Source organism: Psammomys obesus, unplaced genomic scaffold (genome assembly GCF_907164565.1).
Source record: "Psammomys obesus unplaced genomic scaffold, mPsaObe1.curated_primary_1811, whole genome shotgun sequence".
Lineage (NCBI taxonomy): Eukaryota > Metazoa > Chordata > Mammalia > Rodentia > Muridae > Psammomys > Psammomys obesus.
Window position 1 is genome coordinate 447,878 of NW_026585691.1, and position 11,118 is coordinate 458,995.

The following is an 11,118-nucleotide window of genomic DNA, read 5'->3' on the forward strand; positions in this document are numbered from 1 at the left end:
CACACACACACACACACACACACACACACACACACACACACACACACGTGTCAGCCTGGGGATGCAGTAGAGTGCTGACCAATGCATAAACCCCTATTCCATCTACAGAACCACATAAACCAGACATACCCATAATCCCAGCATTCTAGAGATGGAGGCAAGAGAATCAGAAGTTTGGGGCATCCTTGGTGACATAGGGAGGCAGCCTGTGGAACATTTCTTCTTCTTTATTTTTTATTTTTTTAAGAAAGGGAGGGAGGGAGGGAAGGAGAGAGGGAGAGAGGAAAGGAGGGATGCAATCTGTTCTGATTGCCACTGCACCTGCAATTCTCAACAGCCTCACGTGTGACTGGGAAGGAACCCAGGCCCCAGGCCAAACTGTAGTTGATATTCCACCCCTCTTAGAGAGTTCGAGCCCCAGTCTGTGAAGAAGCAGCCCTGATGCACTGGAAAGTCCCCAGCCACAGACAACAGAGAGACAGGGCATAACAGAAACATGGGATGGGAGGGGGCCCGGGAGGCACGGCTGCCAAAAAGCCCTGCTGTGGACAGATTGGCCAGGCCAGGGTGCCCAACCTGGGACTCTTAGACTCTTAGACTATGGTGCCCTCCCACAGACCGCAGCCTCTGCCCTGAGCACTCATTTCCAAACCTATGAATCCTCAACACAGTGCCCCTAGTGGCCACATATAACACAGGGTCCCAGGAATCGGATCTCTCCAGCTACCTGTTCTTCTGGTCAGTACTGACTCCGCCCATGCACGGTTTTTCCTTTGTCTCTGCAGGAGCAGCAGCCTGAGCCACTATGAGATCAAGGCCAACAGCTCCCTGGAGAGATACGATGGCCTTGGGCCTCCCTTCAGCTGTGTTTTCAAGGTGAGGAAATGAGTGAAGAGGGAGAACTGAGAACCTCACACCCCAGCTGAGGAGCTCAGCCTCAGCTTTGCTACCTGCTCACTGTTCGGCTTGTAGAAAGTCACTTCCCGTCTCTGGAGTTCATCTGAAAGACATTCAGGCTGGACTGGGTTATTAGTGTGTACCAAAAAGATTTTAAAAGCCAGGCAGTAGTGGCACAGGCCTTTAATCCTGGAACTCAGAAAGCCGAGGCAGATGGGTCTCTGAGTTTGAGTTGAGTCTGGTCCACACACTAGTTCTAGGACAGCAAGGGCTACACAGACAAACTCTGTCTTGAAAAACAAAAAAAAATTAAATTAAATTAAATATAAATAACAGCAGTTTAAACACACCAAGGTTTACTTTTCTCAAAAACAAACAAACAAGAAAAAAAAAAAAAAAAACACCTTTTCTCCCAGAGTTGATGACTCTACAGAATCATTCAGGAATATCACAGCATCCCAGACATGAAGACATGAGACGGTCAGCTTCATCTCTCAGCCCCAAATGGCTGCAGCTTCATCCATCACACTTTCAGCTCAGGCGGCGAGGAGGCAGAGAAGAGTGTGCTTGCCCTGTCACGCTTGCCCAGACATCCCATCTCTGCGGCTACCTCTTAACATGGTGTTTAGCTGGGAGGAAGCTGGGAAGGGTGGCTTTTGATCTTGCTTCTGTTGCTAACTGAGAAGGGTGATGACAGTTAAAGAGCAGCTGAGAACCCTCTGCAACAGGAGGACCTGGGGCGTCCCTCACCCCTCAAGTGAGTGTCAGCTTCTCTGAGGCTGTGTGAGGACTGGGGCAGGACAGCTAGAAACAGGGCTTTCACCCTGAGACCCTCAAGGCCACACAGCTCATCCAGGGGAAGCCCAGGGCCCGGTACCAGCCTCTCAGCACCCAGAGCCCAGCTTGAAATTCCCCATGTTCTCAGCAGGCAGACAACACACGCTCAGTTAGACATCCTTCCCTGATTACTGAGTGGAGCACCCCCACTCCTAGCCTCACCAAGTTCCCACCGACAAGAGGACTCTGTGGTTGTAGAGGTCCTTGATCTCCAGGCTCAGTGCCCACAGAGCCTATGTCAGGGTTGCGGAACCCACCCTTTCAGCACAGTCTTGCTTCCATGGTGCAAACGCCCAAGCCTGCTGACACCTGTCGGCAGGGCTGACTGGTCCCCGCCGGCTCGCTGTGCCTGCTCCTCAGCGCTGACTGGTCCCTGGCAGGGCTACTGGTCCCCGCCGGCTCTCTGTCCCTGTCCCTCAGCGCTGACTCCTTCCGGCTGCAGGTGCAGAACCTGGGCTTTTTCCCCATCCACGGGGTGATGATGAAGATCACCGTGCCCGTCGCCACCAGGGGAGGCAACCGCCTGCTGCTGCTTCGGGAGTTCTTCACCAGCCAGGTACCGTGTTCCCTAGGGACCGACTAGGGAGAGGACAGAAGGGAAAAGATGCCCCTAAGCAGCCCCCAAGTCTCTGGGCGCTCCGTGGGCGCTGGGCTTGCCTGGGTAGAGGAAGAAATAAGAGGAGCTGAGGGTGAGGTTCAGAACTGTGTGTGTGTGCCCTCCACGCAGGTCAACACGTCCTGTAACATCTGGGGGAACAGCACAGAGTACCGGAGTGCCCCAACTGAAGAAGACCTGAGCCGTACCCCGCAGAGGGTGAGTGGCCCCTAGCCAAGAGCCAAGGGCTGTGGCTCCAGTGCCCCCCATTCTGGGGGCTTCGCTCTTGGCCAAGTGTGTACCGATAAGAGTTTATTGAGGAGCGAGTGGCCATCAGTGAGATGGCCCATGAGATAAAGGACCATGGCACCAAGCTGACCACTTATGAACCATCCCTGGAACACACATACACACACACACACACACACACACACACGTTTCAAAAAAGAAATTTAAAAATAGATGATTGATCTGGAGTTGGGAAGAAGGATTTAGCAGGAGTGTTAAGGGGGAAGGAGAGAAAAGTGTCGTGTGAACCTGACCCAAACACATTACGTGCATGCATATAAAGGTCATAATGAAACCCAATATAATGTATAACTAATATATACTAGTGAGAACCATTCTTTTTGAGACAGGGTCTCTCTGTGTAGCTCAGGCTGCCCATGAACTCGCGATGTAGCCCATGCTGGCCTCAGACTCACTAGACTGCCTCTGCCGCGCAAGTGCTGGGGTTGAAAGCATGCACTTATTAGTGTGAAAAACATTCTCCAAAAGACGTTATTAAGCTGACCGTGATACACAAAGCCCTGGCCACATAAACCAGATGCCATGGTGCTGCCTGTAGTCCCAGTGTTAGGTAGACTCAGGCAGAAGGATCAGCTGGGCAAAGTGGGAATATCCCGTGTAAGGGGAGAGGAGCAGGGAGAAAGAGGAGCTGAAATCCTGCATGTGCTGAGCAGCTTTGCTCAGGTCCTCATCTCTCATTTCTCCAAAGTTCTTAGCTGAAGCACTTAACATTCTTTCCCGTCCATCCTTTCACTGTGGGTGTGAGTGTGCACAGCATGCAGGAGTCACTTCTCTTTCCGCCACGTGCACCCCCAGGGTTCAGACTCAGGTCAGCAGATCTGGCGGCACCCCCACTACAAGCACCTTTGCCGGCTGAGCGGTCCTGCCAGCCCCCACACAGCATTTCTGAAGCTGCGCTTCACCCATGATTTGACCTTGGGTAGAGTTGGGAGGGCACAAGGCCACCTCAAAAACAACTTTATCCTAATAAAGTCCAGTTGCTCTGAGATAAAGATATTTGCACTTTCCATTCATCTCTGTTACTTTTCCCACCCAATCCTTACAAATTGCTTTTCTTGTCCTATTACTCTGGCTCTGACCACTAGGGCAGTGGAAACAGAACTGACAGCAGGATGGTCAGAATGATCTTGATCCTGATCTTAAGGATATGGCACTTGCTCTGGGTATGTGCGTGAGTGTACACAAAGGTTAGAGAGACACTGGTTGATTGGTTGGTTGATAAAGAAACTGTCTGGAAGTTTGCATCAGGATGTTTATTTCACTCCCTTTTCTGCATCTACTATGGTGATGTGCTGCAGTGTAATTTAACATTTGACCTGTTCATACGGTAACAATGCCAAATCCTTAATGTTGAACGGAAGTTCTATTCCTGGGGCACTGTTCATTATTTGCAACTTCAAAGGGAACTTTCTTTGGTTTACCTTCCCAGTGTCCCTCCTGTCCCACACACATCTCTATCCTTGCTAGCCATCTGCTTCCCTCTCCCAGTTGGTCCAGCCTTGGGTCTGTCTGATGGCCCAAGCTCCTGCTCACATTCCAGGCCGCAGGCCCCATCCTCCATGCCCCTCATCACCCTGGCAACTCTCTTCCAGAATCACAGCAACTCCGACGTGATCTCCATCATCTGCAACCTGAGGCTGGCCCCCAACCAGGAGACCAGCTTCTACCTGGTGGGGAACCTGTGGCTGAGGTCCCTGAAAGCAGTAAGTTAGACGCCCCCCAGCAGGGCTGGAAGGAAGGGAGGACCAGGCGTGGGGAGACTTCCACCTGGGGCTGCCTGGGATGGACCAGAACAGAAGCCCCCAGAGCCGGCTCTAAGGGCCCTGGTTATGCAGCTCAAGTACAGGTCTATGAAGATCACAGTCAACGCGGCCTTACAGAGGCAGTTCCACAGCCCCTTCATCTTTCGAGAGGAGGACCCCAGCCGCCAGGTGAGCCCCAGGGGGTCCTCACCTCCCAGAAGGGGGATGGGGGAGAAGCTCAGCCAAAGACCTGAATTCTGTGCTCAAAATCCAGAAAAAGGCCAGGTGTGGCAGTTTGTAATCCCAGCATTCAGATGAAGACAGATCTTTGGGCTTTTCCATCAGCTAGCCTAGCACCAGGCCAATGAGACACTGTCTCAAAAAGTATGCACTCAAACACACACACTCACGCACACCACTCTCGCATGCGCACACAGATGGACTAGCATCCCAACTTTGCATGGAGCCTCAGCTCTGGTAAAATGCCAGCAGCAATGGGTGGGGTGGAGGTTTGGGGGGTGGGGTTGAGAGGCCTCAGAGCTGGGCTCCTTTTTAACTAGACAAAAACCGAGTAAGGCCAGATTACCTTGACTTCAAGACAGAGGAAAAGAGTGAAAATCTGGGAGATAGCTATTGTCCTTGGATCAAAATCAGGTCTTGTAGAAAGAAAGCAGCTTAGGACTTTGCTGCCCCCCACTGGCCATATCTCAGGAATGCTGGCCTGAGCTGTAGGCTTCTGTCCCCTCAACCTACCAACCTGGGAGATGCTAGATTACAAACAGGCAAGGTTAAGAGGAAGGGAAAAGCAGCTTGGCAAAGGGACACCATCAGAACCAGTTTCAATGAGGTGCAGCCTTACAGGCCATCAGGACCAAACCCAAAAGCTGTGCTCAGGAGTTCTCCTAAGGAACTGTGCACAGTGAGGCCTCTGGGGTTAGTCCCATATCATGTAGTCTGGCCCACCCAGACACCCCAGCCTCAGCCTAGTGTCCCCTGCCACCTCTGCCTCTCTGAGGGGGTGGGCACTAGTGGCCTCCTCTGCATCCATGTGTGCATCTGATGGGGAACCATCCCTCTTCGCACCCAGCCTGGCGGCAGAGCCACACATGGCGTAGACAGTGGAGCGCAGTAGTAATGGAGCATGGGCACAGTAACACCATGGCACTGAGGGAGGGAGAGGGGCAGTGGGTCCAGGAAGAACGTTCTGGAGACAGCCCTGTGAAGTAAACCATCAGGGTCATGTCAGTTTTCCAGGAAGCACACACAGACTAGCAGCCCATCCTTGCCTGGAGCCTCAGCTCTAGTGAAATGCCAGCAGCAGTGGGGGTGGGGGTGGGGTAGAGAGGCCTCAGAGCTGGGCTCCTTTTTAACTACACAAAACCACATGAAGGCCAGATTAACCGTGTCTCTCCCCATTAGTATCTTTTGGGTTGTTGTTTGTTTGTTTGTTTTTCGAGATAGGGTTTCTCTGTGTGGCCCTGGCTGACCTGGACTCACTCTGTAGGCTCGCCTCAGATTCGGAGGTCCTCCTGCCTCTGCCTCCTGAGTGCTGGATTAAAGGCATATGTCACCAACACTCAGCTATCTTTTAGTGAACTTTCTTCTTAACCCAGGATGCCCTCCAAAAATAAAAATAAAAAAAAATCCTACTGTCCCGAGTCTCTCGCCCATAGGAAACCAGCAACCCCTCAGGAGGCCATGAAGTGCAGAGTGTCCACGGGGCCAGGCAGCACCAAGGCCCAAGCCTTCAGGGATGAAACAAAAACACTTAAGGGTTGAGCTCTGCGCACATGCACGCATATCACACACATTCCCCTCACACCCGCCAGGCCCGTTCCAAAGGTGAGTGCCGTGAACTGCACAGGGCTGAGGTGAGCAGCCACCATCCAGCTAGCTGCTGTGGCACTTTCCACCTCACACCAGGCTCTGAGTTCAGAGCAGTGGGCAAGGCCGAGGAGGCCCACTCTGCTCAGGCCACCCCTGGTGGTGCCCTATTTTGTTTTTTGGCCTCTTTCCCAGAAAAAAATCCACCTGCGAGGTGAAACTTGGGCTGATGTTTTAACAAGGGGGTTGGGGAGAGCTCCTCCATGAAGAGACACCAGCCCAGCAGCACAGGGAGATGGGAGCACCTGGTCATATCTGGCTGGGGGAGCCAGTCACTCGAGGGCAGAGGGATCAGCACCACGGCAGCGTGGACAAGCGTGAGGCTGTGGGTAGAGGGGTGGGACAGAGTCGGGGGAGCAGGTGAGGTCAGCAAGATGGGACAAGGACCACTTCCCTCTAAATGAGACATGAGCTTCTGAGCAGGGGCCACTTTGTCACCCAAGTGAAAGTGTCCTTCATACTGCAAGCTGAGGACAGGTGGCAGGGGTGAGACTGAGGTAGGGATAAGATGAAAGGACCAGAGCTGGGAGGCAGGAGGGGTGGCCACATTCGGGGTGTTTTAGAGGTAGATGGGCACCATTGGATGTAAAGAATAAGCGTCAGTGGCAAGAACAGTGCTGCCACTGGATCTGAGGAAGACCCTGGAAACATGTCTGGAGGCGAGGGAATCGCCGTCAGGTAGAGAGCGGGAGACGTTCAGAGCCTGAGGGGTACAGAGGAAGACGGAAGAGAAAGTGAGGTCACAAGCATACTGAATGCCAGCTGGCTGGGCAAATTCACCAGGTAACGAGGGGCTCCCATGGCAATGAAGTTACCCTGGGGGCTCCTTCTTCATTTAAAAAGAAGTAATTTTTTATATAACTGCTGTCTGAAGAGGAATGAAAATAATCCAGGCTGAGCTATGTTTGTTTTCTTTTTCTTAAACATTTATTTTACTGTTTAAAAATATGTGTGTGCACGTTCACACACGTGTAAAGGTGCTTGCAGAAGCTAGAAGAGGGCACCAGATGCCCTGGAGCTAGAGTTACAAGTTGTTGTGACCTGCCCAAAGTGGATGCTAGAAGCCAAACTTGGGTCCTCTGTAAGAGCAGTGTGCTCTTTAAACAGCCATCTCTCCAGCCCATTGTTTGTTGCTTGCTTGCTTGTTTGTTTGTGATAAGTTCTATGTAGTCCTGGCTGTCCTTGAACTCGCTATGTAAACACCACACTGGCCTTGAAGTCAAAGAGATGCACCTGCCTCTTCTTCCCAAGTGCTGGGTTAAAGATGTACACCACCATGCCCAGATTCATTTTTTTCCTTTGGCTAAGTCTAAAAGCTTGGTGTGTAGTTCAGTTGGTGGAATACTTGCCTAGCACACACAACACTTTGGGTTCAACCCCCAGGATCATGTAAATCAAGATGGTGGTGGTACACACCTGTAATGCCAGCACTTGGGAGGTGGGGACAGAAGGATCTGGAATTCAAGGTCCAGGGCAGGGAGATGCCTCCATTTGTGAAGTGTTTGCACCGCAAGCATGAAGGCCTGGGTTCATTTCCGGTGCAAGGCCATGTACCCATGTAAAATCACAACTGGGGAGGCTGAGACTAGAGGCTCCCTGGGCTTGTTTGCCAGCCATCTAGCCAAATCAGCCAGCCCCTGGCTCAGCGAGAGACCCTGTCTCAAACACTGTTCTAGTGGAGAGTGACTGAGGAAGACAACCTCTGCCCATTTCATGCACGCATGCACGTGTGCATGCACACTACGATAATAACTGTTTTAAAAAGCAGCTCAACAATAACAAGTAAAAAAAAGGGGCCAGGCCTTCAAAAGAGAGTGAGGTAGGTACAGAGGAGGAGTAGGAGAAAAAGGAGGGAGGACAATGTAACTTATATGTTTTTTTAAAGATTTATTTATTTATTATATATACAGTGTTCTACCTGTGTGTACACCTACAGGCCAGAAGAGGGCATCAGATGTCATTATAGCTACCATGTGGTTGCTGAGAATTGAAGTAGTACCTTTGGAAGAGTGGCCAGTGCTCTTTACCCCTGAGCCATCTCTCCAGCATCCTGTAATTTATGTTTTAAAAGGTAGTTAAAGGTCATCCTTGGCTACATAACAAGTTTGAGGTCTGTGTGACCCTGCCAAAAAAAAAAAAAAAAGGAAAAAGACAATTGGAACAGCTTCCCTGTGCACAACCCTGCATCCCCCCCCCCCCCAAGTGATCCTGGGGCTCAGAAAACCGCACCTGCAACAGAACAACGCTGGGACATTTGACAGAAATGAGGAGCAGCTAGGAGGGCTGACAAAGATTAGCTCGTATGGAGGGGAATCGAGGAGAGCAAGCAGCAAATGCCAAAGGAGCGCGGCGCATGGAGCCTGGGTCCCCCGGTCACCCAGTTGTAGGTCCGCTGGGCAGAGCTGGCCATTCTGAGACCTTGGCCAGCTGGACCGCCCGTCCCTCCCCACACTTGCGGCTCCCCCTGCAGGTGTGCCGTCTCCTGACCCTGGGCTGCCACCCTCTCCCTTTGCAGGTCACATTTGAGATCTCCAGGCAAGAAGACTGGCAGGTCCCCGTCTGGATCATCGTGGGCAGCACTCTGGGGGGCCTCTTGCTGCTGGCCCTGCTGGTTCTGGCACTGTGGAAGGTGAGGCCCCTGCAGGTAGGGACAGAAACAGTCTCCGTGTCTGACCTCCAAGGCCTGGGCCCTGCGCTCATGTTACAGTCTCCTATCCCCGGAAGCCGGCACTGTCCAGCCTCCTCCAACTGTGTGCGTGTTCCCATGACAGCTGGCCCCTTCCACAGTAGGCAAAACTAGTCAGGGCCCGCAGAGGCCACTCAAAATATGGGCCAGGTTTGTAGGGTTCCTCTCACTAGAAAAAAAATATAAAATTAATATTAAAAAATAAAACTGCACAAAATCTCCTTCATCTCCAAACCTCTGGCTAAGAACTCAGGGCTCAATCTCCATCTGCTACAGATAAAACTGAGGAGGCCCAGAGAGGGATGTTAAGTAGGGCTGGGTGACCCAGCTTGACTTCTTGTCTCCTGCCCTGGATTCCATCCATCTGGCTCCAGTCTACATCCTGAGTTTGGGAGAAAGGGGTCCTGAGAGTGAGCGGGAGCTATTTATGGAAGGAGGCCGTCTAAGGGAGCAAATCTGAGGGACTAGTTGAGAAGCAGCATCCCCCTGCTCTGTCCACCCCTCAGACTGTCCACCTTTGCCTTCCTACAGCTCGGGTTCTTTAAAAGTGCCAAGCGCAAGAGGGAGCCTGGACTGGGCCCCAACCCCAAAGAGCTGGAGTGAGGATCCAGTGGAAGCCTAAAGTTGATGGGGCCAGACACCAGCCTGGGGTGGCAGGCCCAGGGTGTGGCCCACCGAGCTGGAGCGGACACCTGTGGACTTTGCATCCAGCTCACCTCTGAAGGGATGGCAACCGGTCCCTGTGGGATGGCCTCTACCCGTGTCGGAGCGACTTCCCTACTAGAGGCTGAGACACCTCCAGTACAGATACCTAAGGACTTACAGGGACTCCTCGAAGACCCACCGGAAGCCTTCCCAGGCTTTGGGATGGGATCTGCAGCCTTAAATCACTAAGGTGCTAGGATTTTGTTATCTTGTCCGCCTCTGAAGAAACTCAAGGGGAAGAGGGCAGATACCAGCCCACTGCGCATGCTCCATGTGGACCTCTAGTTTCAGGACCCCATTGCCCGGCAGCATAGACACCCCACCTCTCACCCTTGCTCTTGGTTCCCAAGCCACACTCATCCTTTCTTCACAGACTGGCCCCATAGTTCTCCATGAGTGAACCAGAGTTGTGTGGCGTCATGTGACATCCGCAGGCCAGTGGTGAAACACCGGAGATGTGCCAGATGGGCAGGAGGGAGCCAGGATGCTGAGGGCCTCTCAGACATCGGAAGGCTCTCCAGCAGGAGCCACCACCCACACACTCCTGGCCGCCTGCAGCCCCTCCCAGCTGCTTTGGTTGCTAGGCAACTCATGGGGAGTCTGTAAAAGCTATAAATCTGTGGCTCTCCAGACCCACTTATCTTAGAGCTGCAACTTGTTCCTGGCACAGATGCACTGCGGTAGGGAACCTCTCTTCCTTCCATCAGTCCCCTACACACACACACACACACACACACACACACACACACGCACGCACGCACCTCCCACCCACCAATGTGTGGGAGAAGGGCTCCTGTGGGGGCACTGTGGAGGGGCCCTCTTGGCATGCACTGAAAAAGCCCATGCAAGGCCCCTCAGAACCTTAAACCTCAGAAGCAGATAGGCATCTCACCCTCCAGTTCTCGGGACAAGCCCCAAAGGACAAGGGGCATGCCGAGTGCCCAGCACAGTAATTTATGCCTTCACCCGTTTGTTGAGATGGAAATGGACACATCAAAGCCATCTGTTCCCCTGTGCAATACAACCCTTACTGTCAGAAATATATTTAAGAAAACGTTCTAAAAGGTGTTTAAAAACAATTGACATTCCACTCTGACAGAGCAAGGCCAAATTCTGTCTTAAAAAGGAGGGTGTCTGCTTGTATCTAAATGTTGGGAAGTCTTGTTCATTGTGTAGCCATCTCTCAAGGTCCACCTGACCTCTTGCTATGACATTTCTCGATCTTGGCAGTGGTGCCCCCCCCCACCATCACCCACCCCATCTTTGGCCAGATGCTCTCCCCGCACAGGTTCCCTCCAGGCTGGAGCTTCAGTGTTGGCACCCCTCCCCCACACTGACTCATTTCCCTTTAGAGAGAGGCTTCTCACCAACCAAAGCATCTCCGTTCTATCCTCATGCCATTCACTTTTCACAACCGTAGCACATGATTTATAAAGTATTCGAGGTTTAGGGTTATGTGTGTG

At 52.3% G+C, this 11,118-nt stretch overlaps 1 protein-coding gene across 1 annotated transcript in view; it reads left to right on the forward strand.

Annotated features, from left to right (window-relative positions):
- Itga11 (integrin subunit alpha 11) overlaps positions 1-10,746 on the forward strand; it is a 97,863-nt gene extending 87,117 nt beyond the window's left edge. The window contains exons 24-30 of the mRNA XM_055596710.1: positions 786-876; positions 2,177-2,290; positions 2,462-2,548; positions 4,231-4,341; positions 4,474-4,569; positions 8,780-8,893; positions 9,482-10,746. Of these exons, the coding sequence (XP_055452685.1) occupies positions 786-876; positions 2,177-2,290; positions 2,462-2,548; positions 4,231-4,341; positions 4,474-4,569; positions 8,780-8,893; positions 9,482-9,553 (685 nt within the window). The 3' untranslated portion in view covers positions 9,554-10,746. The remainder of the gene's footprint in view (positions 1-785; positions 877-2,176; positions 2,291-2,461; positions 2,549-4,230; positions 4,342-4,473; positions 4,570-8,779; positions 8,894-9,481) is intronic.
- Positions 10,747-11,118: the final 372 nt, after the last annotated feature.